We start from the raw sequence: 27,150 nt of genomic DNA, 5'->3' as shown, positions 1-27,150 counted from the left end.
TGATGATTTGGGCTTTATGAATATGTTTTATTACTGTTGGTTAACAAAGAAACTCTTTTGGCTAGCAAGCTCCATAAGGAGCCTCTTCGATGCCCATCTTCTTCTTGAAATAGATTGGTGTTGTCAGTAGCAGATGTGTCTCATGTCATGAAAAATCTAAGTTCTTAAAATATTTTAAATGCCATATTCTTTTAGTCTTTGAGAGGTTTGAAGAATAACTATCCATCTGAAATACATCTCTTAACATCTAGAAAAACCTAACTAACATGATAACAAACTGACTATTACAGATGACTATCTATTAACCTGTATTCTTAATTATCCATTGCATATTTAATGAGCTGTACAAACACAATACCTTAATCAAGAGCAGAAATATACATATAGCTATATTGATCTTACATTTGTATCAATAAACCAAGATCCATACCAATGCAAATCTCTATAGCACCTCTCCTCTTCCCCTGCCCCTTCCGCTCCTCCTCTACTGTTTTCTTCAGATATAGGTAAGTAAGGAATGACCATTTTGTATTGGGCAATCAGTCATGGGCCTCATCCGAAGAAGAGGCTAATTCTCCTCCCTAGACATCACTAGTTACTTATAGATCTTTGTCTAGCGGTGGGACCCTGTGAGATGTTCCTACACTCTGTGTTACATGCCTGTTGATATCATTACTTTCTGGTTCTTGTTTATGCTACCATTTCCAGGAGAGGGTCTCACAACAGACTTTCCTGTATTCTGGCTGGTGTAGTCTTTTGGTTCTCTCTTTTGGAATGTTCCCCAAGCCACAGATGCAGGAGCTGATCTCTGAATTGTGTCCAACTCTGGTAATGAATTAAGGGTCTATGGTAGTTTGAACAAAAATGGCCCCCAAAGGAAGTGTCACTATTAGGAGGTGTGGCCTTGTTGGAGAAAATGTGTCACTATGGAGGCGGGCTTTGAGGTCTCATGTATGCTTAAGTTGTGCTCAGTATTTCAGACCACTTCCGGTTGCCTGCAAGTCAAGATATAGAATACTCAGCGATTTCTCTAGCACCATGCTTCCTGCTTGCCACAGTGACACACCATGATGATCTTGGACTAAACCTCTGAAAATATAAGCTACCCCAATTATTTTTCTTTATAAGAGTTGTTGTGGTCATGGTGTCTCTTTACAGCAATAGAAACCTTAACTAAGATGGAGTCTAAATTTCTCAGTAAAAGAAATAAATTGACTTAAAAAACCTCTTAATTCATTATCCTTATTAATTAGGGGAATGAAAATTAAAACAACTTTGAAATTTCATCTCATGACAGTCAGAATGGCTAAGATCAACAAAACAACCAAATACAAATGCAAGGCTGTGGGGGAAGGGGAACCCTCATTCGCTGTTAGTGAGACTGCAAACTGGTATAGCCCTTCCAGAAATCACATTCCCTAAAGGCTTTCTTGCACTGTGCTTTCACTTTCATTTAGTTCCAGGAACATTTTTATTTTATTTTTAAACCTAGTCATCATTCAGTAATGACTTGTTTGATTTCCATGAGTTTGTGTATTTACTAGAGATTTTTTTCTATTAGTTTTAAGTTTCATTGCATAAACATCATACATAAATAGCATGCATAGATTTATTACAAATTTGCTGTATTTTTAAGGTTTGTTTGTGCGTGTGCATGTGTGTGTGTGTGTATGTGTGTGTGTTGTCCTAGCATGTGACCTGTTTATTACATTTCCATGTTCTGCCGAGTAGAATGTACATCCTGTGATATTTTTGTGAAATATCCCATCGATATCTGTTAAGTGCGGGGAATCTCTTCAAATACCAGGGCTGGCCCAGGAACAATCTGCATGAGGCAGTAAGGAAATCTGGTCCCACGAGACTCTGTAGCCGGTGTTGGTTCAAACTTGTAGTGTCCGACACAGGCAGTTTATTTTTGGCATATTTAAACACAGCACAACTTGGGAAGATGTTCCCCGATGATTATTCATTCAACTCTGCATGCCCAACAAAGTGTAAAACATGTTTACACTGAAACTTTTTACAAAGTCCCTATGGCCTCTTCTGTTAAGATGGGTTCTGTTGACTCAGAAACAGTGCTCAAGCAAAGGGTCTATGGAGAATGAGATAAAGAAAAAAATCTGTGGGAATCAGGTGTGGCCTGGCTCTACAAATAAAAGTTGCTTAAGCTCTTGTAAAGTACAAGTGACATCTTCCATAAAGATGGGCTTTTATTGAGCAAGAAACAGTGCTCAAGATAAAGGTCTAGGGAGGAAGAGTCTGGGATAAACACAATAGTCTGTGGCCTGGTCCTACAGAAAGCACAGGTGCCCAGGCTATTAACTACATCCATGCTCAGCTCAGCTTTCCAGGTGGAAAGCAGGGATACTGCTCCGTTAAGTGAATAACCCGGCACGTTTAGCATCCCCGTTTTCCCTAGTGCTTATCTCTGAGAACGAGGATCTTGTGCCCTCTGTAGCAGCTAGGTCCATTTTAATGTAAGTTTTTATTTAATTCTTAGATCTCTCTGTTTGTTTTTTGTTCAGATGACCTATCTATTGAAAGAAGGGGGGTTTGGAAGCTGCCGAAAATTATTGGATTTGTGTTAATCTGTGTTTTTAATTCCATTATTAGAACTTAGGGTGAATTGTTCCAGGCGCCACTGGCTCTGTGTAGAGAAAGAGCCACGGACGGGGAAGATAAATGGTCAGACACTGTGCTCATTTCCCCGAAGGCTGTGGTGCTGAGATTCTCAGTTTCTCGCTGGCTATCCACTTCCTCTGTGCTGTCCTGTTTTATGTTGTTAATTTTGAAAGTTGAATATCAGTGTTATTCTGTTTTTGCAGAAGGCCACGGTTTTATTTACTTCTTTGAAATCTCAGTGATTTTACTTGAACATGTGTCCAATCTTCTAGCTCAGTAATGGCGCCATTCCTCTCTTCTGTTTCCCTCCACGCGGCTCCCATTTCTGCTGCGTGTTGGGCTCTTCAGTTTATTATAATAATTTAATTTCCTCAGTTATTTTAAAACCTTTCTTCAGTGACCAGAATTATGTTTTCATTTATTTCTGTTTTTCCTTTGGCATCCCATGAATTTATTGTTTATTTCTGAGAAATCGTATTCTGTAAGTCACCCCTGAGGTCCATCACTGTTTTTCTTGCCCATTACTTACTATTCTGTCTTTGGTTTCTGACTTCAAGAATTTAGGTTATTCTAAAGTGTGGGCTCTCAGTCTCCCTCTGCACCACAGTTGAGGACGGAAGAAACACCTCCCCACCGTCCCCTTTAAGCATGACATTTCGCTGCCTGACCCTCCATGTTTTCTTAACCTCTGAAACATAAAGAAGTGTTTCTGTTCTCTTAGCGTTTTTCTTGAAAAGAATTTCATACAATCTATTCTAATCATGCCCCCAACACCCCATGATCCTTCCCATTCCACCCACCCAACTCCTTGCCCTTTCCTTCTCTTTCTAAAATTTAGATCTAAAATCTATAGAGCATGCAAAGGTTTAAGTTCCATTCTCAAATAAGCCAATCAATAAATTGACAAACAAAATGAGTAGGCACATGGCATATATATATATATATATATATATATATATATATATATATATAAATTTTACTCCACTAGCCATTATGGAAATCTAAATCAAACATTCCATTAACATTCTACGTCACTCCAATCAGAATGGCTAGAGTCAACACAAAATCACAAAAACACTGGGGCACTAGTGCAGTTGGTAAAGTGCTTGTTTTGTAAGCATGAGGGTCAAAGCTTAATCCTCAGAACCCATTAAAAATAAGAAGCCCAATGTGGTAACATACACTTCCAGTCCTAGCACTAGGGGGCAGATAAAGGCAGCTCTGGCCTGCTTGGTGTGTTTCAGGCCAGTGAGAGGTGTCAGAAACAGCTGGGGGTGAGCAGTGTCTGTCCTCTGACCTCCACACAATGGCACATGTACCCTACACACACACACACACACACACACGCACGCACGCGCGAAAGGTCACTGTTTGAAAAGGAAAAGTCAGTAGCAGGAGGATGGGACAAGCAAGGACAATGCACCTCCAGCATAGCTGTAGCACCTGACAGACTTGAATGGAATGCCATCATGAAGCCATGGCTCTCTCCAGTAAGTACAGAGTCCCTACAGAAATGAGGGGACTAGAGGGGAGACTCTGAGAGCCCTTCCTGCTGTCTGCCACTGTCCTCTCTGGCACCTCCTTCTGCACTCGGAGGTGAGGTGTTTTAGGGTGGTGGGGACATTGGAGGTGAGGTGTTTTAGGGTGGTGGGGACATTGGAAGTGGGGTGTTTTAGGGTGGTGGGGACATTGGAGGTGGGGTGTTTTAGGGTCGTGGGGACACAGGTGAGCACTGCTTTCTAACTGTTGTACAGTTTCGAAGTTTCCTATCTTCAAGTGATGAGGAAAGCGAGCGTCATAGTGTATTTTCTGTAGGTGAAATGACATAGAAATACTGGAGTCTCTTAGAATGTAATAGGCCCCTTCTTAGCTCTTGCTGTGTTTAGTTCGGGGGGCTAGGATGCTGGTGTTCAATGGCCACCAAAGTCTCCCCAAGCCAGAGACTTTTGGGTTCTGTCTCATAAATTCAAAGAATGAAGTTCACAGGCTACAAAGGGTGAGATTTAGAAGGACGTAATTTTTAAAAAGAGAAAAAAAAAAGCAGCATTCATGTACAGCAGAAGGGGCACAGGAATGGGACAGCACTGAGCCTCACTGTTGAGTTAATACAGCTTCAGTGAATGGATTAGGGGAGGGGGCATGAGCTGTGCTCCAGATGTCAGGAATGCCTAGGGTAGCCATCACATTCTCAGGATGGTTTCCAAAAAGGGACATTCTTTCAGGGTAAAGTAATAAGGAAAAACCAGACCACTTCCCCCTTCCTAGCTTTTCCAGCCTCTGACCGTGGTGGAAAACGGACATTTTTGACTTAGACACTTCTGATATTTCTGGCCTCCCACAATAGGATGAGGTTAGAGAGATTCTCAAAAACATTCCTGGTTTTTTTTTTTAATCTTTTATTTTTCCATTTTATATTTCTTTTTCTGGGAGGAGGCGGAAACTTTTTTCTTTAATATAATTTTTTATTGAAAAAAAAAAGATTTCCGCCTCCTCCCCGCCTCCCATTTCCCTCCCCGTCTCCCTTTTCCCCCCTCCTCCCTCTCCTCTCCCCCTCCCCCCACTCCTCTCCCCCTCCCTCTCCAGTCTGAGGGGCAGTCAGGGTTCCCTGCCCTGTGGAAAGTCCAAAGTCCTCCCAGCTCCATCATGGTCTAGGAAGGTGGACATCCAAACTGGCTAGGCTCCCCCAAAGCCAGAACATGAAGTAGGATCAAAACCCAGTGGCATTGTCCTTGGCTTTTCAGCAGCCCTCATTGTCCGCCATATTCAGAGAGTCCGGTTTTATCCCATGCTTTTTCAGTCGCAGTCCAGCTGGCCTTGGTGAGCTCACTGGTGCCGCCTTTTTGGAGTCTTTTAGCTCTAAACTGCCTCCCCAGTTTCTATCCCCTGCCCTTATCAATAATTCCTGAAGGTGGACAGATATTTATAATGAATCGAAGTTGGTTTGGTTCAGGGTTCTGGAGGCTGAAAGTTCAAGATGGAAATACTGTACAGTGGTCAGGTACAGCGTGTGAGAGGAGGCAGGACCGGAACAAACCCACTGCCTTGAAAAGACTTTAATTCACCCTGAGTATGGAGAGCGTCAGAAGCCTAAATGCTTCTGAAGGGTCCATCCGCCAACACTGCGTCCGGCATTAAACTCTTAGCGCATGACCTGTGAGGGACACGCTGAAACCACAGCAGAAGCGTTCTTTGTTCTTCTCTTCTTGGTTTTCTTGTCTTTTGGGGAGAAAGTTTTGGGACAAAAGAGACGTACGCTGTACTGTGTTGCCAGTTTATAAAATGAAACCCCTGTGAGCCAGTCAACAAACACTGTGGGGCACTACTGTGGTGACCACAAACCAGAACCATGGGCATTTCACAGTGCCTGCGCCCACCCCGTAATGGCTGTGAATGGGAGCGAGGAGTCAGACTGGAGTTCCAGGTCTTTCCCTTTGCAACCTGATCCTGGTTTGTCCCCAGACATCTCTTGGGGATTGGGGTTGGCAATTCAAAAAAAAAAAAAAAAACCTGAATACCTGAATATCACTTACCAGAAAGTGGAGATCAGCAAGGAACTTCTTGTATGTGTCTGATCTGCCTCAACCCATTCCTCCCCACTGCCCCTAAACTGCCCTTGGTGAGACTGAACTGAACTTTCTCTACCACTCAGTCCCCGTGACCTCCACAGCTGAGTCACCGGAAATGTCCTGATAGGGCTGCATCTGGAGCAGAAACGTCTTTTCTGGGTTGACTCCTTATATCCCAACGTGGTTGAAGGATCCGCCTCTCTGACCCGACAGCACCAATCAGCACAGGCTTGGATCTTTGTCTTCCGGGCATCTTCCTCAAGGCCATGCCTGTTATTGCTGACTAGACTCTACGCTAGCCTGGGCCTGCAGCCACAGTCTCGCACCTGTTTTCCTTCAGGATCAATCCTGAGACGGGACAACACAGAAGGACCTGGAGTCCCCCTGGGGGTTCTTAGTTTCATTGATAAAAGAATTTAAGAGTGGACTCAACGGAACAAACCTCAAGGGCAGTTTAACAGGAAGATTGGAAAGTACGCAAGCTGCCACAGGCTGGGGAAAGGAGCTTTACAGAAGAAGAGAAGGAAGCCCAGACTGTTGAGTTGTCGTTGTCCAGTGTGGAAAGCGTACCCAGGAAGGAGATAAATTGAAGGGTAGGAAAAGTTAAACATGTCTGAAGAAAATTGGTCAGATTTAAAGGTTGCAAGGCTGCAGCCCAGATGCTGCAAGGCTGCATCCTTGATGCCCCACTACAAGGCTGCAGCCCAGATGCCCCTTTGCAAGGCTGCCTCCCGGATACCCTGCTGCAGGGCTGAGGCCCAGATGTCCTGCTGCCCCGTGGCCAGTCAGGCTACCTCACTAGAGGTGGTGATCCGGCGAAGAAAGAAGCGCGTTCTCTCATTAAAGAATTAACTATTCTGCTTAGCTCTTGAGCATGGCTTAAGGCGAGCCACCTTCCTAGGGGTGGCCCTTTGGCTGAGAGGGTGACCTGGCCCAACTGGAGGGCAGTGTCTTTTCTCTTGACTGGCAGTTTTTCCTACTCTTAACACTTCTCCATTAGAAGGGAACCCTAAAATCATTTAGGAGCCAGGTAAGAGATCAGACAGAGTACCAAACTCGTTTGGCCTTGTTGACTGTTACGAGGGCCCAAAGACTTTGCCTTGGGGTCTTTTTGCTCTAAACCATCCATTCAATTCAATTTCTATTCCATTCCCAGTATGATCTACTGCACTTGGTGTTGTCCCAACAGGCTTATCTTTTTCAAGACTCCACGCCTCATGGGACCTACACCCTGACTCGGTGTCACGCTGATGTGCAATGGGAGGGAAGGGTGAGGGTTTAAGCTCGTCTGAATGTGTCATGTTAATTTTTAATGTTTTTCTTGCTAATGGCCACCGAACCACACTCATCATTTCTAAAGACTCTTCCTGTGAAAGGTTGAGACCCAGTTCTAGCACATGGAGGAATTTCTGTGTTCCGTGTTGTTTTAATGAAGAAAAGAAAAGTTTTACAAGGGCTAGCCCATGAAATATTCATGCGGACTACTTCCCGAATGAGAAGATAGTTCTGATATGTAAGAAGCACTCTGCCAACATTAAAGATTAATTCCAAATAACAAGAGAGCAGAACAGAACTGCAAGATGAAAACGAGTTTTCCAGAGTTAGAGTCGTGACCCAGACTTCCATGCGGAGCTCGCCTGAGCCGACGTGGTCTCTAAGGGCTTCTCTATCCTCCCACCCTTTCTGTCCTGGAAGGATGGGGTGGTAGTAATGGAGTAGGAGGGCCAGCATCTTGGGGAAATCCCTGGTTTTTTTTTTTTTTTTTTTTTTTTTAGCTTCATTTCTCTGTAATGGAAAGTGCCCCTTACAGAGTAGACGGGACTAGCGACTTTCTGAATCTGCACTTCAGTCTCCCAGGGTAGTTTTCTGAGCCAGGCTCCTTTTGTAGCCAGGACAATGGGACCTTTCAGGGAAGCACATGGAACCTGGGGTCACCATTCAGGTAGTAGGAGAGGACAGCTAATACACAAAGAAAGAAGTGACCCACTCCTAAATGACCTCCGTGCTTACACAGGGGTCCGGGTGCAGGATGTGTGGTCCCTTACCAGCGGTGAGGAGCATGGCATTTATAGGAAGAGAGACTCTGGAGAACTCTGCCTTGCGGTTATAATACCAGCTCATTGTGACTCAGTTTACCAATCAGGCTTCACAGTTCAGGAAGAGGGAGGAGGGTAAAAGAGCAGCCGTTGCCATGTGTTCTCTCTGACTGTGCCATTGGTGTAGAGATGCTCTCTCTGTTTCTTTTCTGATTTCTTCTTCCTTAGAAGTCACCAAAGAGGCCCCAGCCTCAATGGCTCCTCTACTAGGGTGACCCCTGAGTGCTCCCAACTGTAAAGAAGTATTATAGTTGTGAGTCTCTGCAGATGACCACACACACACACACACACACACACACACACACACACACCCCTTTGTTTCTTTTCAAAAGAGCCGGGCGGTGGTGGCACAAGCCTTTAATCCCAGCACTCGGGAGGCAGAGACAGGCGTACCTCTGTGAGTTCAAGGCCAGCCTGGTCTACAAGAGCTAGTTCCAGGACAGGAACCAAAAGCTACGGAGAAACCCTGTCTCGAAAAATCCAAAAAAAAAAAAAAAAAAAAAAAAAAAAAAAAAAAAAAAAAAGGAGACCAATTTATTAAGTGGCCTGGAAAGAGGTGGTTATGTCTGTCCAGTTATTTATTTAGATTAAGCTTTCATACAGAGAAGCATTAATGTTTCAGGGAAGCTAGAGACTCAGTTGCTAATCAATGGAGGGAACTTGGGTGCCCCATGGATGGGGTAGTTTCAGGTGCACCTGTATTGCGGGCTTAGGGGGTGACTGGAAGAGGCCTGACCCCTCTCTCTTGCTACTTTGTTATGTGTAGCTTCTAAAATCTGGTCTTGGTTGGGCTTTTTTTCCTTAGAGGCTCCTCCTAAGACAGTGTGGAGTGAGAACCTAGGGCCTCAGATTTCTTAAAATCCATTCATTCATATTTAAATTTGGGAAGAAGAAAAACACTCAAAAATAAAATTATTCTAGAGATAATTATGGTCTGAATAAGTTCCGTTTAATGAGATTCTCCGAGCATGATATGTTGAGTAAATCAAATCAATGATACACTTTAACATTCTCAAATCATTTATACCACATAAAAAGAAGCGTTACACGGGCTTTAATTTTCTTCAGAATCTGCTTTTTGCTAAAACATAGAAAAAAAGTTTCTTCTTTCCTGACTTCAAAATTTGCCGATATTCTTTGCTTGGAAGAGATCTGTCAGTGGGGCTTCTTACACTCTGCATGCTAAGACAGGCCACCTAACCCGGATCAGGAAACAGGAGAATCTCTACCCTTTCTAAGGGGGAAGGATTTCTGATGGAGGGGAAACAATGGGGAATGTTTAGCGGAATCTTTCCATTTTTTTTTAAAAAAATTTATTTATTATGTATACAATATTCTGTTTTGCGTGTATGCCTAAAGGCCAGAAGAGGGCGCCAGACCTCATTACAGATGGTTGTGAGCCACCATATGGTTGCTGGGAATTGAACTCAGGACCTTTGGAAGAGCAGACAATGCTCTTAACCTCTGAGCCATCTCTCCAGCCCCCGGAATCTTTCCATTTTAAGACTGAACCTTGGAGGTGAACAGTTGAAGAGTGGCCCTGGGACTCCCCCCCACCCCCCCAGTCTCCAAATCTGGATGTGTACTCTGCTCAGTACTGGGAGCCTGGCTCACTGGGCAGAACCCAGGCGGGCTTAGCTTCCCTTACCTTGCAGAAGAGCAGAGTTCAGCAGCTGTGTTCTGCTGTTCCTTGCGGTGTGAAGTCTGGGATTCAGAGTGGCTACTCACTTATGATGTCATCTGCCACTTCACCCAGGACTTTACCCAGAGTAGCTGTATTGGTGCTGAGCCCAGGTCAGCTCCAACCCCTATGTGGTGGTGTGTGGGGTGGGCAATTGTGATTACAAAAAGGTTTTCCTTCAGTGTTACAACACTCAGGAACTTGAAAAATTGTTTTTCAGAATTTTAACAGATTACAAAATTCAGCTTCGCAAGCAAAATAATCCATAATTGAATACCAATGCTAGACATTCTTAACGTTTTGATGTAGAGGGTTCCTATTTTGTGCGTATATGGTAATTTACAACCAAATTAGAATCATACACGCATATGATTTTCTAGTGAAATTATTCCCAAGTAGTACATACCCTTTAATATTGTTCCTATGATTACTTCTCCATATGGCTGTATATCACCCTAAAAGTGTTCAAAGTGTTGGTTGTTTGGGTGTCCCATGGCCAACTTTCTCCTGTCCCTTGTTATTTAGATAATTTCCTATTTTTACTCACCTGGAAGAGCTCTGCAGACTATGCATGTGTGTGTGTCTGTGTCTCTGTGTGTGTGTGGTGTATGTGTGGGGTGTGTGTGGGGTATGGGGGGATTGTATGTGTGTGGTGTGTGTGTAGGGTGTGTGTGGTGTGTATGTGTGTGGTGCATGTATGGTGTGTGTGTGATTTGTGTGTGTGTGTGTAGTGTCTATATGTGGTGATGGGAATTGAACCTAGAACCCAGGGCCTTGTGCATGCTTGGCAAATGTTCTCCCATGAGCTAATCCCCAGTTCTGGGTGACTAAAGACTCCTCTTGTTAGACAGGGTTTCAGTAGGAAAAGAACTATATGCCCAAAGTCATAGTTTGGGGTTGGGGGAATGGGTATGTTGAGTTGTCCAAAGAACTTGGATGTCATAGCCACAGAGGCTATAGCTTTACAGGCTTGAAGTAAGAGCTGTTCTTGTGGGGGTGACCCGACCTTGTGCCATGAAGGAGGCTGCTGGAAGAAACAGCCGCCCTCCTGGTAGGGGCTGTGCTGGCCCCCTGCTTCCACCTGTTTGCTCCTACCTATGTCTCCCACACTCACCGGCTCTCAGAAGACAAACCAACCTGACTTTCCTAGGTCGAAAGGGGAGGTGGGGGCAGGGCGGAAGCTGGGGAACAAAACTAAGCTGGAGGCAGGACTGAGGGACACATAGAAGGTGCCCCAGACCAGGTCTCTACTTGGGATTGTTGAAATTTATGCCTCGCCCCTTTTTTTGGAGAAAGTTACTTGTCCCCAGTCTTAGTGATATAAATCTTGTCAAATGCTATATGATATAGTGATGCCAATTCAATTACAGCCATAGCTGAAAACGTTGGCTCTCTTTATTGCCTAACTCCATCTTCTGCTGATAAAGCAAAACAGCTGAAACCGAATAACTTATAAAGAACAGAGCTTTATTTGGCACACAGTTCTGAAGGCTGGGAGCCCAAGAACACGGCCCGGCCCTGATACCTGTGAGGGAGTTCTTAGTACATTGTGGCATGATGGAGGGCATCTGGCAAGACAGAGCCCATGCGTTGACTTCAGTCTCTCCTGGTTCTTGTGATGCTGACGTCATCAAGAGGGTCCTACTCTCTTGACCTTGTCTTGTCCTAAGTATTTCAAAGACTCACCATCGAGTTCAATCACCATATGGATTTGGTTTCCAACACATGAGCTATGGGGGAAGATGCTCCAAGTGTGTCCTGTAACAGAGTTAAAGCAGGCAAGGGGAGAGGCGCCAAGGCTCCCCGGCCTTGGGAGCTGGGCTCGGCTTCTATAGGAGACTGTCAAGTAAGTCTGAATTGCCGTTAGACTTTCTTCCCTGATGCCATGTGCTTCTGAGCTCAGCCACCACCTCAGCTTCATATCTTCTATATTTATTTCTGGGGTGGGTCAGAACTTTGTTGTCATAGACCCCCCAAATCCTCCTGAAGTGCTGAGGTGTCTCTGACCAGGGCTGTTGTGATGTTTCAGGCAATTCTCCTTGCTTCCGTGAGGGAGCAATGATACCGCTTTGATAATGGAGATTGTCTACTCATTTCTGTGTGATGATATTAAGGCTTTGGAACTACATATGGCCAAGCAGTACCTGACATTTCAACCAAGCAGACCTTCCATTAGCCGGTAAGGGAAGATCTACCCGAAAGTCTTTAGCTTTCCTTCATCCATAAAGATACAGCTTTATTTCTTCAGGCATTTGAGAAACACTGCAGCTTTTCCCTCTGTCCTCACAGTTTCCCATGAGAAACTGTCGCTTGAATTTGTATTTTCCCGTAGGTAATACAGAAGCATCTCTGGCTCTTTTCAAGAGCCCATTCTGTTCTTCCAGAGGACCTGCCTTTGGCTCTAGCATGCACGTAAGGAGGCTCTTAACTGCTTGTTACTCTAGCTCTGGGGAATCTGATACCTTCTGGTCTCAAGAGCATACACATTACAAACATACATATATAAAAGTTAGAAAAGTAAAACTGGGTGTGATCCCATAGGCCTTTAATACTAGCACGTGAGAGGCAGAGGCAGGCAGCTCTGTGAGTTTGAGGCCAGCCTAGTCTACATAGTGGGTTCCAGGGCAGCCAGAGCTACACAGAGAAACCCTGAAGAAAAAAAAGGGGGGGGTGAGAGGGGGGAAATAAAGCTGCGTGTCCTAGGACAGGAGACTGGCATAGGAGAATCTTTCAGGGTTAGCCATGGTGAGTTCCCATTGCAAACAACAAAAGGAGGAAATACGTGACCAAAAGTTATGAATTTTTCTAAGCCGGGCGGTGGTGGCGCACGCCTTTAATCCCAGCACTTGGGAGGCAGAGGCAGGCGGATCTCTGTGAGTTCCAGACCAACCTGGTCTACAAGAGCTAGTTCCAGGACAGGCTCCAAAACCACAGAGAAACCCTGTCTCGGGGGAAAAAAAAAAGAGTTATGAATTTTTCTTTCTGAACTTTGAGTCCAGTTTTTACATGTTTAGGATGTGTCTTGGTGAATTTCTTTGGATTGTTATATTATCATTTTCCTACAGCTCACTTGGCCACTTAAAAGTTTGTGCTTTTTGTCAAAGTTGGTGAATTTCAACATTCATTCTTAAACCACCCTTTCAGCTCTTTTCCAGTTCGGTCACCCTTTCCGTACTCCAATGGCAGGAATACCAGATTGGAAGGATGAGTCTCACAGGCCCTCAGGGCTCTTCCTCCACGACTCCCATTTTTAGAGACTTGCTTTAGGTGGCTTATATTGAATGGACTCCGGGGCACTGTATGTAACCACTGGTTCTTCCCATGGTAACCTCAGTTACACAGTGAGAAAAAATGTAAAGTTCTAAGAATTTGTATACTCTATCATCCAGCTATCTATCTATCTATCTATCTATCTATCTATCTATCTATCTAGTATCTATCTATCATCTATCTATCTATCTATCTATCTATCTATCTATCTATCTATCAATCATGTATCTATCTATCATGTATCTATCTATCATCTATCATCTATATCTATTATCTATCATCTATTTATCAATCTATCTATCTATCTATCTATCTATCTATCATCTATATTGTCTATTATCTATCATCTATTTATCAATCAATCAATCTATCTATCTATCTACCTATCAATCTATCATCTATCTATCAATCTATCATCTATCATCTATTATCTATCTATCATGTATCTATCTATCAATCAATCAATCAATCTATCATCTATCTATTATCTATCATGTATCTATCTATCTAGTATGTATGTATGTATCAATCTATCTATCTCTCTATTTATCTGTCATCTATCTTTATCTATCAAGTGTCAAAGAGGACTGAGACTCCAGGCATGCCCGGTCATGGGATTCCTTCTCTTGTCAAAACTGATTGGGAAATGCTGCCTCTTTTTTTTTGAGGTCTGGCAGACATCTTTCAGCTGTGTTCCTCATCTATCCTGGTATCCCAAACCAGTTTGGATTCCTTTCCACTTTCAGAGTTCTCCTCCACTTGCTTGCTTCTTGCAGTTTCTCAGAGATGATGTAGGAGAAAGGGATGTTGGACTTTGGTCTGGACTGGAAGTTCCATGAAGTTATCCGTTTGGTAGTCTTCTTTTCCTTTGTGCTATTTGATTTTGACTTGGACATTTTATCTTCTCATACACTGATCTGAGTAAGATATTGGTAAAATTTCTTTGCATCTATTCTCCTAGTCTTGAGACTATAAATACTATGTGTCTTCTCTTAACCGTTAGCGTGAAATGGTTTTCAGGAACAGGGCCAGAGAGCAGGTTCAGTGGGTAAAGCACTTGCCACCAAACCGGAGTGCCTTAGTTTTATCCTTGGGCTCCATGGCAAAAGGAGAGAATGGGCTCCCATTGGTTATCATCTGACCTCTGCTTTAGCACAGTGGCTCACACATACACATGCATATTAAATAATAAATGCTTTTTAAAAACCTTTACAAATTTACAGAAACATATTTAAATTTTCCTTTGTCTGGAAATCCTAGCATGACATGAGAGTTGGCGCTATTTCAGGCTTGCTGGAGAGCAAGCTGAGTATATGACTTCTTGGAAGGCTTGTGGTTCAAAAGTCCCGAGTTCACCCTTTCGTCTACGATACTGAAAAGCTTTTTGGGGAAGCCATCCGAGCAGCAGAAATCCTCCTTTACTGCCATGGGCACCATCCGTCCTTTCTGGCATTGGGGAGGCAAGAATAATAAGTTTCTGTACCACGGACAGCAGCACATTCTTCTAGCTGTACTTGGAGTAACACCCGAGTCTCAGCTATGACCTCGCTAGCTGCACACAAACTAGCTGCAGCTCCTGCTCACTCCTCTTGACACCGCTCCCACTGCACACAGTGGCTTCTTGTTGGGTGGGTGTGCACTTGTCCTGTTACCTCTAGATGGGGGGGCTCCTCCCCAGCATGCTAGGAGCTAGCTTGCCCTCCAGTGTCTGCTCCATGCCCATCCTCAGGGAGGCCCTCCCTCATCACCCCATGGAAAGAGCTCCGTGTCTTCTTGCTGGCTTCCTCAAGCACTCCATGATCGTCCAGCAGCTTACTGTGTGTTCTGCATGATAATGACGCTCTAAAGTACATGTGTGTGCCTATACATACATGCAATTCTTTCTTGTGTTGGCCTTCGCCAGGATTTAAGCTCTAGAAGACCAGTAAGGATGCCGTTGTTGAATCCCAGCCTGCCTCACAGTGTGAGCCACAGTGCATGTGCTCAATAAATAACGACAAAGAAGGAAGGATGCAGAGGAGACTGAGTCATGTGAGATGCAGAATTATGATAGCCATCTATTTATAAAATGTGTATTCTTATTAATTCAGCGGTGTGTCCGGGAATGCGATAGTCATTTGTTGTGTGGAGAGAGGCTCTCAGAGAGAAAGCCTCTTGTCAGATGGTTTTTATTTATATCTTTTTATCACAATTTCAAACACAGAAAATAGCAAAATAAATAAATAAATAAATAAATAAATAAATAAATAAATAAATAAATGATAGTCCCTGCCACCGTTGGAAGGTTTTGGTGGTTGCCTGTTTCCCGGGCAGTTCTGTATTCTTTGTCTTTACAATCAATAGTCATACAGCTAATAGGCCACATAAAGGCTCCAATTTATAGGCTGAATGCAATAATTGTATTAATAGTTGATAAGTCATGCCAAATTTCAAAGTAGCCTCTGCTGTGATCTGCTAGGTTTTCCCTGGCTCCTAGTGTTTGGGCATGTGTGTGTGTACATACACATATTTGTGTGTGTGTGCCTGAGTGTGTATGTATAGTTACTGAAATTCATAAACCATAGGGCTTATAACATAGAAGTTCTGCAATTCTTATTCTATTACCTGTCTTGGGAAGCTTTAAGGTCACGGGAGAAATTACATAGTGATTACACAGAGTAACAGAATAGCTGTCACTGAAGATGAATTGCTATTGGGTGTTGGTGAGAGCTGAGAGTGTCCCTGCACGTTGAAGTCTATAGATCCAGAAATACCTGTTACTGAGGAATCTGAACTTCCTTCTTTCGGGCTCTTAGTTCAGTTCATAGGATAATTTAAAAACGGACTAGAAAGGACAAGTAGATTTCAATTAGCCACCGTGGTGGCTGCTGGGAGAAGGAAGACAAGAGAAAGGCATGTTAGTTTTAGGCAGGCAAGAGGCTGCATGACCAAAGAGAGGAGGGTGGGTAGCTTCAGAGAAACCGAGGGAGCAGAGTGCCCAGAACAGCGTGCTGAGACTTAGGCCACTGTCGAAGGGAAGAAAGTAGGAGAAAAAGGCAATGTTGCGCTTTTCTTAGTTACGCAGGAAACTGGTAGGCTGTGGTGCTGCTTGGTAGGAGCTCTGTGAGGGGCAGTCTGGAGCACGGAATTCTGGGTGGCTTCATGAAGGGGATAACCATTTCTTCCTACCCCTTAGCATGTCTTCAAAAGACCCAGTTTGCTTGTGAAGGCTGGAACTCCTGCACAGTGGGTTAACTCTTCAAAGGAGGGAATAATAGCTTGGAAGGCTTTCTGTAGCTTAGACTGCCATTTCTATTCAGAGCCAGAGGTAACATTTAGCGATGTTCCGACCTGGAGGAAATCACGGTCTTACTGGAGTCAACAAATCCTGGATGCGTCTTCCCTTTCATAGAGTAATCTGAACCCTAGTGAGCGGCAGTGCTGGCGTTTACCTTTCTAGGGGAACCAGGGAAATGGGAGGTGAGGTCTGAAGCCTCACTGATCTCCAAGGATACTATCACAGCCGTGATGCTTTTTCCTACCTTTGGGGGAAATAACAAATAATAATTATTAATAAAAACAAGAAAAACCCAACTAAACAAAACCCTATTCCTGTTAAAAAAAAGAAAACCAAACAAAGAGAAACAACATCAAAGAAGAAGTAAAAACTAATAAGAGTTGATTATTACAAAAATACAAAGAGATCTTAAATTTTGCTCCTTTTTGGTTTTCATCCATGTGGCTCCATGGTTTTCTTTTATGAGATATAAAGTAGACAGGATGAGCGATTAACTTACAAATGACGCCAAAGCTTGCTGATTTTGGCCAGAAGGAGCATCTCAAGAGGCTCATACTAGACTCTCAGAGTGGCCTCCTGGCTTTCTTGCAGACACAGGAACATGATGCTTGGCTGTGACTCTCTCTTAAACCTCAGTCTCTACGAAAAAGCTTTCTTAGAAGGAAGATCACCAATGATCTCCATGAGGAGACACATGCATAACCCCGGGGACGATTAATACATGGGCAGTTTGATTTTTGGACGTGGTGGCAAACACGACTTACAATAAGCTCTTTATCAGTTTTTTTTCCCTTTTATAAGTTGCCACAACGTTATTCCCAAAATAGCAGTCTAATTCAAGTCTATTTAAAACGATTGCCATTATAATGTATTCAGAATGTTTATAAAAATAAATAAATGCATCAGCTGTTAAAGACGTAAGAATATTTTATGTTTGAGTGATTAAAATTTGGATTATTTATCTTAGGTCAGATTTTAAAATGAGGCAAGGACTATGACAAGAAAAAAACTCAGCAAGGGAAAATAATCGAAAACGAAGCCCAAAGGCATTGCTTTCTGCTTAACGTCTCGGGTGTCAGCACTGGTGTGCTTTTATCCCAGCACAGCCTGTGAGAGCAGGCTCTGAGGACTGTCCCCTTTCCCGTCCTTTGAGAGTCCATGCTGCTCTGCCTAACTTTGTAGAGGGTTCCGGCTTACAGGAGACCCTGCCTCAGTTCTCACCCACTCCTGGGGTGCTCATGAGATGTGGGTCCACCAGTGAGGAGAAGATGGGCACAGGGAAGCATGTTCTCTCTGCTTCTAAGCGTAGACCTGGGTTGTTCCCATGTTGCCTGTATTACACAAGAAGCAAGGATGGCCAACTCCAATTCTGCTTGACCACTGGAAACCCTCTAATGTCCATTCCTCCCTCTGATTAGAACTGGAATCTGGACAAAACAGGAAACCAAAGGAGCTCAGACTTTGAACAAAGAACAGAAGTGAGTGTGTGTTGGGGACGGTGAGTGAAAGACTGAGCAGCCCTCTCATGGGTGGCTTGACTCTCCCAGGGCAGGCCTCTGTCATGGAGTCTCATGGTGACACTGACTGCCAGCACCCTCTCTAGAGGACCAGACAGTGTTACCTGTGGGATGGCCGGGCAGAGGACTTGAGACAAGACAGCCAGAGGGTTCAACCAGTGGCTGTTCAGGATTTGCCCAAGTTTCAGTCAGTTCCTGGATGTGTGGGATTGCCGCAGGCTAGCTGAACAGGTAACTGGCCAGCTCAGGGATGGTGGACGTGTGCCAGCTAGCCAGCCTAGAGAGTCTGACTGATATCCGAGTCACTCAAGCCTCCAGATGACTACAGGACTATGCACATGGGAGACAGACCTCAGAGCAGGAGAAAAAAAAAAAAATAAGAATTTGAACCACCTCATATAATATTTTTTTGACAGAGCAAAGACTAGCTGAAAATGAAAATTGTAGATGAAATACACGAAACAAGGAAACTCTAAAGTCATCTGATGCTCTGCTTTAAGAGGATTCTAAGAAAAGAGCAAAGACAACCACACAGAAAGAGAAAAACTAACAAAGAGAAGATTAGCGCCAACAAAACAGGAAGAGGACTATATAGAACATCAGCTAGAAAGCTAATCCTTCACCAAGAAATCAGAGAACACAGACTGCCAACATCAACAAGAACCTGGAGCTATAACCCAGACACTACAGACTTTAAAGTAACAAGGAGAATATATTAATACATTTACAGCAATCAGTTCACGCATTTACATGAAATGAACCTACTGTCTTGAAATAGAACATCCTAGCTGACTTAAGTTGCAATAGAAATTCTGAATACTATTACATCAATCAGAGAAGCTGAATTAATAATGTCAGTGTTCCCATCTGGAAAAGTTCAGACACAGCTGACTTCTCTGTAGAATTTTCTCAGACTTAAGTGAGAACCGATTCTAATCCCATAAAACCATTTCAAGAGGAAACTTCACTTTGTAACTCTTTGGGCATAGGCATTATGGGAGAAAGAAACTCAGAGCAACAGATCTCATGAACACAAATCGAAAAATCTTTAACAAGATATTAATTGGAGGCAGGGCGGTAGTGGTGCATGTTTTTAACCCTGGCACCTGGGAGGCGGAGGCAGGTGGATCTCTGTGAGTTTGAGGACAGCCTGGTCTACAAGAGCTAGTTCCAGGACAACTAGGGCTGTTACATAGTGAAACCCCATCTCGAAGAAAAAAAAAAAGGATACTAACTGGATACCACAGTATACGAAAAGGGCAACACAACCAAGGCAGTTTTATTTTAGTAACAGGGTTGATTTAGCATCCTAAAGTCAAGAAGTTCATTCTTTGTACTAACATTATAGGATGCTGTCAAATGCCCATATGATCATTTCAATCATTTTTTAAGCATTTGACAGCATTCAAAGTCACAATAAAAATTTCAGCAAGCCACAAACTCTAACATCGACGACAGGAAATATTTGAAAATCCTAGAGACGATGACGCATTTGTGTTGATAATAACAACATAACTTGGCCCCAAGGCCGGGAAATACATCTAGCACGCTGTTTTCTCTGGATAGTGTACCTGCTGTGTCGCACGGAGCAAAGGGCAGAAGGACAGAAAGGCAAAAGCAGAAGTCTCCCCTTGCAGACCACGTGGTGGAAAACTGGAGGAGTCAGCAGGTGCTTGATGGATCGGATCTGAAAGGTAAACAGAAAGAAGACGCAGGCTATGATAATCACCATCCTGTTGCTGCCACAGAAGACCTGGGAGTACCGCTTGGCTTCGTTGCAGTTCATGTTGCCTGGCTTCATTGTTTCTGGACAGACATCATGCTCAAGAGGTTCCCTGCAGCTAGAAGCAGAGGTCCAGGAGGGGCCAGAGGACAGAGACAATCCCCAGTGCGTGACCCCAGGCCCTGCTCCCTCCAGGCGGGTCCCACTTCCTGAGTGTCGAAGCATTCATTTGGGAAGATTTTTTCAGTCAATAGTAATGAAACTGGTGGTTATTTGAATAAAAGCAAAAAGATTGCTAGAATTTTCTTTGGCTTTTGTAGTTTTACACTGTATCTGATTTTGTTTCTACAGCTTCACTTGTTTATCTTGAGAAACGAATTCTTTGAGAATTCAGTAGAATAAATGTTGGCTGTATTTACTCTCTCCCTGTGGTTTCACATGTACAACCATAACTGCTCCAGTTCACATGTATAACCGTAACAGCTCCAGGTCACATGTACAACTGTAACAGTTCCTAGTATAACAAGTATTACTACTGCCTTGTATCCAGAGGACATGGTTTCCCTGTATTCATTTACTGTTTGGATTGTTGCAACCTTTACACCCCCTCTTTCACAACTATCCCTGAGCCGTGGGAAGAAGGGGTTCAGTATAGGTGTTGCATTTAGGACTGAGAATTCTGCAGGCTCTTGCTCTCTGTCCCTTCGCCAGTTTGGGATCTTTGTGTTGATCCTTATCCACTGCACATAGAAACTTCTCTGAAGAAAGCGGAGAGAAGCATTAAACTATGGGCATAGCAATATGTCATTAGGAGTAAATTTAATATTATGATTATTTAACAGGAATAGTAGTAGGTTCTTCCCTAGGTCTTATGACCTGCCTAGTCACTGCTTCTTAGATCAGTCACTGGGCCTGGTATTGGTTTCCTCTTGCAGTGCGGGACTAAGATTCCATCAGAAAGTCACAGTTACTCCCAAGATGTTTATGCCACTCTCGCACCGGAGAGCATGTTTTGAAGGCTGGTCGTCAGGGTGGTTTGTAGGGCTCACAGCTGGGTAAGATCGATGCTTACTTTCTTCCTACAACAGGATGCATGGCACCTTCCAGGGCTGTGAGAGCTGGCTAGTATGGACGAGGTGTCCAGATGATAATCGGGGGAATAGCTCCATGTTCAGGGATGACAGTGCATGGGGTCTTCACGTCCTTCAAAACTAGGGTCTTACAATCATGTTCTGGAGGCTTACCGAGCACACTGGCCACAGCCTGCAGTGTTTGGTGATAGTTTAGGATCTTACTGACTAACAATTCCAAAAGAAGAAACCCATTCCTGTCTCTGTTTTTTTTTTTTATTTGTTAGCTTGTGGTGTCTAGTAGGGGTGTTGCTGTTCTATTATGTTGTGACTGCTGATGTGTGTGTGTGACTGTATGTATGTCTGTGTGTGTGTGACTGTGTGCATGTGTCTGTATGTGTGTGTCCCTGTGTGTGTCTGTATGTGTGCATGTGTCTGTATGTGTGTGTATATGTGTGTGTTTCTGTGTGTGTCTGTATATATACATGTGTCTGTTTGTATGTGTATGTGTGTGTGTCTCTGTGTATGTTTGTATGCGTGTGACTCTGTGTATATTTGTGTGTGTGACTCTGTGTGTGTGTCTGTATGTGTATGTGTGTGTTTGTATATGTGTATCTGTGTGTATGTGAGACTCTGTTGTGTGTCTGTGTGTCTCTCTGTGTGTGTTTGTATGTGTGTGTGTGAGACTCTGTGTGTGTCTGTATGTGTGTATGTCTGTATGTGTTTGTGTGTGTGTGTGTCTGTATGTGTGTGTGTGTGAGGGAGCTTCAGCAGTGATAAGCAGGTTTCCATCTGACTTTTTGGAAGGGTCTTTAGTCATTTACCGCATACTCATTTCTTGTTTTCTTTAGTGAGACCCCTTTCTTGCTGATACCATACTCTAAGTGTTATTTCCACCACTTACTTCTGTTACCAGTTTCCCTGTAGTTGTCTTAGTAAAACTACCAACTATGACTTTGCTTTTTATTTTCTCCTCTTGTAATTGTAATTATTATTCCTTATCTTTAAAGACCTAAGTTGTTCCTTGTTAACTTCTTGACGCTGGCCTTTCTATGTTCACGCTTTACCTTGCTCAGTATTTGTGTGGAAGGCTGCACGTTTCTCTTCAGCTCACCTTGGCAACATCCTTTAGACTTTCCCATGCACATCAACCACATTTGCACTCTTACGAGGTCATGTTTATATCCAGTGCCGTCCTGAGCATGCGGAGGTCAGAGGACCGCGTGTGTGTGTGTGTGGGGGGGGGGGTTGCTTACCTCTTTCTATCACATGGGTTCTTGCGATGAAGCTCAGGCTGTCCGTGCTGGGGTCAAGTGCCTTTCCCAGGCTCCTGAGCTACTTTGCCAGTCCTGTGTTCTTTTTTATTCAAATTACTTTTGCTTACACCGTGCTCCTTGGCTGAGATTGTGCAGTCAGCTTTGTGAAATGACTGTGGAATTGTCTCCTTGGCCCCGTTGGTCGAGCTGTTTATGTTTCATTTACTTTTGAGTCTATGTTATTGGTTATGTGTGATTTAGAATCGCTTGCTTTTTATAAGTAATGAAAAGAAGCATGAAGCTTTCATTAGTTAAAATACTCTTGGTACGTATTTTTCTTCTGCGTGTTTACTTTTGGGTATCTTTAACAAATTTTATATATTTGGATTTTAATCCAGTGTGACGACTTTCCATATTTAAGTAAGGCTTTCATTTTGATTTTATTTTACCTTGCTATTTTATCTTATTGCCTTGCCTATTTCATTATTATCTTAAGATGAGATTATTCTATGCAGCCAAGGCTGCTCTCAGACTTGTTATGTAGCCTACGTCGCTCTTCGGGTCATCAGTGTGCCTTTGTCTCTCAAGTGCGGGGACTGTCACAGTGAGTATCACAGGTCCCACCACACCTGGCTGAAAACACCTGGATCTGTCATGACGCCATTGACACACTTGGCTTTAAATCTATCATGTTATCGGCCCCATGTCTTTATTTTCAATTTCCCTTTTTAGCTTGTTTGATTTGAATGTTGCTCTCCCACAGTTACACACCTGATATTTTCAGGGCTATCATGTGACTCTGAGACAGCCTTCATCTTTAACTCCTAAAGGGCCCATTTTAGTTGACATTTTAATACTCTTCGACCCTTAGTTCCTCTAAACAACATTCTTTGAGTATCTTTTACCTATGAATTCTCAGTTGTGAAAGGTTATTTCTTTCCTATTTTGGTACTTCTACTTGGATCCCTGTCTTCTTTTGTCTTTGATGGTCCAAGGCTGCAATCTCATCACTGATCGTGATCTTGGGGTTCAGGAGAGCCTGCATTAATCTCTCTCAGGATGACTTGTGTCACTGGTTTGGCCAGTCTCCAGTTTCACTGCTGCTCCCACGTCCTGACTTCAGGTAGCTGCCCTATTCAAGCTGCATGCCAGTTTTCTGTCTTTGCCACTCAAGTTTTGCAGCTTCTACCAGGCTATGGGTAGTGTTTGCTTGCAGAAAATTCACATGGCTGACCAATCCAGCCATGCACTAAAGAGTATTGTGTCCAGAGTCTGTGGATGCAGAGGGGCCTGCGCTCTGCAGCCCATTGTTCCAGAGGTGATGGCTAGGAGTTCCTGTCTTGGCTTCTCCCCAGGCACAGTTCCAGTGTCCTGTGTGGTGTTGTGAGGTATAGCACACCCTTTTCTCTACTGTGTATCATGGATGGAGATAGCGATATGCACAGACTTCACATACACACAAATGCCAAACGTATTACACTTGCCGACTTTATCCGTGCTAAATGGAATCACTGCGTATTTGAGTTACCACCTTATATCACAAGGCACAGCATTCGTATTTTCCTTATAACTTGACTTTTATTTAATTATGAGGTCAGATATTTTGAAAAGCGTTATTTGGTGGAATGTTCAAGTCCGTTGAAGATACTATGTTATCTTTTCATACTGCGCACATAGGTTTTGAGATTTCATGTGATACCAGGCATCTGCATGTACACATAAGATGTGCACAGCACACTGTGGATAAATGTACACATTGGAGCATCTTTATATATCATTGGGCAGAAAATCTTGATGCAAATTGGACAAAAGTTTAAGTTGGATTTAATTTTTTAAATGTTCATTATCATTTAATTAAATGTGGGCTATGTTAGGTTACTGGCTAGTAAAGGTATTTATTTAGTCTCCTCTGAGACTCAGCCTGTGTTTTTCTTTGATGGTCCAAGGCTGTAATCCAAATGGGTAAGTGTCACATGGTCAGGTTGACAGTCAGTCTAGTGGGATTTAGAGACAGGATGGCCATGACAGCATTTGCAGAACAGTTTACCTGAAGAGCAGAGTCCTTCCCTAAATGTGGATGGTACCATTTTATGCACCGAGGTCCTAAATTGTTATTAAGGGTGAAACAGAGTAAAGCATTGGCATTCATCTCTTCCTGTTTCCTGAGAGTGGAGGCAAAAAGACCAACTTCCTCATGCTCCTATTGCCATCCTTTCCCGCCACGACAGACTAGACCATCAAGTTCTAGGCCCAGACCAACTCTCTCCCTTTGCTTTACTTTGCCTTTTGTTGTTGCAGAAAGAATAAACGTAATAATGCCATACCAATCTTCTGTATTATTCTTCTCATTGCTATAATAACTTGGCAGAAACATACTGAGGAAGGGAGAATATGTGTTGCCTCACAATTTGAGAGTTTCGTCATGGAAAAAGTGGCAGAAGCATGAGGGAGACAGTCACGTCGCTGTAGTGATGAGGCGAGCAGGCCTGTTTTTCGTCCCGCCCAGCTCCTGCATGGTTAGCTTTACACCCGAAATAACAACACACAAACTGTATTCATTTAAACACTGCCTGGCCCATTAGTTACGCCCTCTTACTGGCTAATTCTCACATCTTGATTAACCCATTTCTAATAATCTGTGTAGCACCACGTACCGGGAAAGATTCAGCATGTCTGACCTGGCGACTGGCTCCATGGCATCTGACCAACTATGCTTTCTTTCTCCCAGCATTCTGTTCTGTCTACTCCACCTATCTAAATCCTGCCCTATCAAAAAGCCAAGGCAGTTTCTTTATTAACCAATGAGAGTAACACATAGACAGATGACCCTCCTCCATCACATCTCTGCCATGGTCAGGGAGTCAAGGGAGAAGAATGCTGCTACTCAACTTGCTGTCCCTTTTCCACAGACATCCCTAGAGGCGCGTCTCTGAGGGGATTCACAGACATCCCTAGAGGCGCGTCTCTGAGGGGATTCACAGACATTCCTAGAGGATGATGAGGTTGACAGGCTCCAAGTGTTGGTAGCATCAGAATTGGGCAGCCCTGACACGGGTGGATTATCCTGATCTAGTAATGTTAAAAACTAAGTTGAGAGTTGCTTTTGAAGTTCTACCATCTTCAAACAGAGTCCACTTGGAAACGACAGATGGGTCGGGATTCTGTAACCTGAATGCACACACACACTCAAGCTGACATTTCCATATTACCCTCCCCTCAATGAAACTCCAGAGGAAATGTCCCACACTGCAGCAGTAATGGGCAGAGGGGTTGCTGTCCTTTCCCGGTGCTGGGTCTCCTGCCTGAGACGGAGCTGTGGTCTGAGCACAATCTCCTGAGCTTCTGTTATCTTGTTCTGCTCCCCCCCCACCCCATCCCCCGGAAGACACATTCCTCATGCTGGGAAAATGGAAATGTGCCCAGGAGATGTGCTTTTTTTTTCCCCTCTTGCTTTAAGGTTTGTAAGAACTGCATTAAACAAACAAACAAACAAACAAAAAACCACCTCGAACTTTCAAGATACTTTGAAATTGGAAATGCAGCTTACTCTGAAAGACCTTTTTTATGGATTGGCATTTCTTCGTGTGCAATCAGATGGTCTCTTTCATATAGGTTGACAAAAATCAATGAGGAATTCCTGCCTCCGCTATTGTACGTTTCCCCCTCTGTGTGTCTTCCTGAGTATATATGATAGCAAATCTATTTATAGACTGTGTTAAGGACTCTAATCTTAAATGAGAAATGATAACCCGGTGCTGGTTCTATTCCCCTCTGATTTGAAAGACAGAAGAACTCCACATCTATTCTCATGTGAAAACACCCCTTTCTTCCAGGCCTTGGCGCACCTTCACCTAGTAGAGTATGTGGGAGAGCAGACTGCCTTGCTGATCAAGGTACATTGAATGTTCTAGTAGAATGTGTTCTGGCCACTCGTTTTTGATTTTTGATGAAAGGAAAAAAAAGAAAAGAAATGTCTGGTAAGGTTACACTAATTACCTCAATTATGTCCAGAGCACTGAAGGGAGGGAGCTTACTTTATCCTTGAAGGGATACTTCGATCAAAGGATATGTAATTATAGATGCTTGCTATCTTGCTTTGGCCTTTAGTTAAATATGTCTAAGAAGGGGCAGCACACAGGGAGTGAATGTTACAGAGATTCTTACCTTAGAACTCTGCTAGGCTGCTGAGCAGGAGGGACCTGGCTCTGTGGCCACCAGATGTGGGGATGGAATGCTTGCTCCTCAACCTAGAGAGCTACTTGCCTGACCATGGACCCTCTGTTCCCTGTGGCCAAGGTTCCTGGTATGAGTGTGGCCCAGGTTTGCAGGCCTATGCTTACCTTCATCCTATCATGTGTCAGAGGACACCATGTGTGTGTGTGTGATTGAGAAGTACAATGGTTAATACGTAGCATGGCCATTATCCACTCCTGGCTTGCCTGTCTATGCTTACCTTCATCTTATCATCTGTCAGAAGACTCTTTGCATGTATGGTCGAGAAGTCCAGTGGTTAATGAGTAGCATGGTCATTATCTGCTCCTTCTAGATGGTCCCAGAAGATCAGCGCTTGGCGGCTGCCATCGTGCTAATAGTGTGGGTGTCAGCCTTGGCGTCGTCCTTGATTGACAACATCCCATTTACTGCTACGATGGTAAGTTGTGTGTTCCTGGGTGTTTAAGGCCCAACCTTAGCCTGCAATCATTCGGGCTCAGCTTTCCTTCCTAAGAAGCAGAGTATGAAACCAGCTCCCCAGTTGCTCTTACACATGAGGAAAAAAAAAAAAAAAACTTGAGTTGAGCCCAAGGCAGATGGACATGGGAGCAAGAGGCCAATGACAGGCCAGAGATCAGCATCTTCAGAGTGGATACATCATGGGTGACTGTCTGTTTTGGGAGGCCAGTTGAGGGCTGCTACCCCTCCTAGGAAACAAATGTTTGATTTTTTTAAAGGGACTTCAAGACACCAAAAGACTGAGTTGTTGCCTTTATTATCTTCAAATGCAGAAATTCCTTATTCGGAGCAGTCTGCATGGGTTCTGATACTTGGCCTATGCAGGGATTTTAATATATATA

At 43.6% G+C, this 27,150-nt stretch overlaps 1 protein-coding gene across 2 annotated transcripts in view; it reads left to right on the top strand.

Annotated features, from left to right (window-relative positions):
- The window catches only part of Oca2 (OCA2 melanosomal transmembrane protein), a 206,787-nt gene that overhangs the window by 94,656 nt on the left and 84,981 nt on the right, over positions 1-27,150 (top strand). For both annotated transcript variants that reach the window (XM_050140365.1, XM_050140364.1), the window contains exons 19-20: positions 25,912-25,971; positions 26,625-26,729. In XM_050140365.1, coding sequence (XP_049996322.1) covers positions 25,912-25,971; positions 26,625-26,729 — 165 coding nt within the window. The remainder of the gene's footprint in view (positions 1-25,911; positions 25,972-26,624; positions 26,730-27,150) is intronic.

The sequence above is a fragment of the Alexandromys fortis genome, unplaced genomic scaffold, assembly GCF_014885135.2.
Source record: "Alexandromys fortis isolate MF-2015 unplaced genomic scaffold, M_Fortis_MF-2015_v1.1 scaffold_39, whole genome shotgun sequence".
NCBI lineage: Eukaryota > Metazoa > Chordata > Mammalia > Rodentia > Cricetidae > Alexandromys > Alexandromys fortis.
This window is presented reverse-complemented; position numbering and strand designations above follow the sequence as displayed.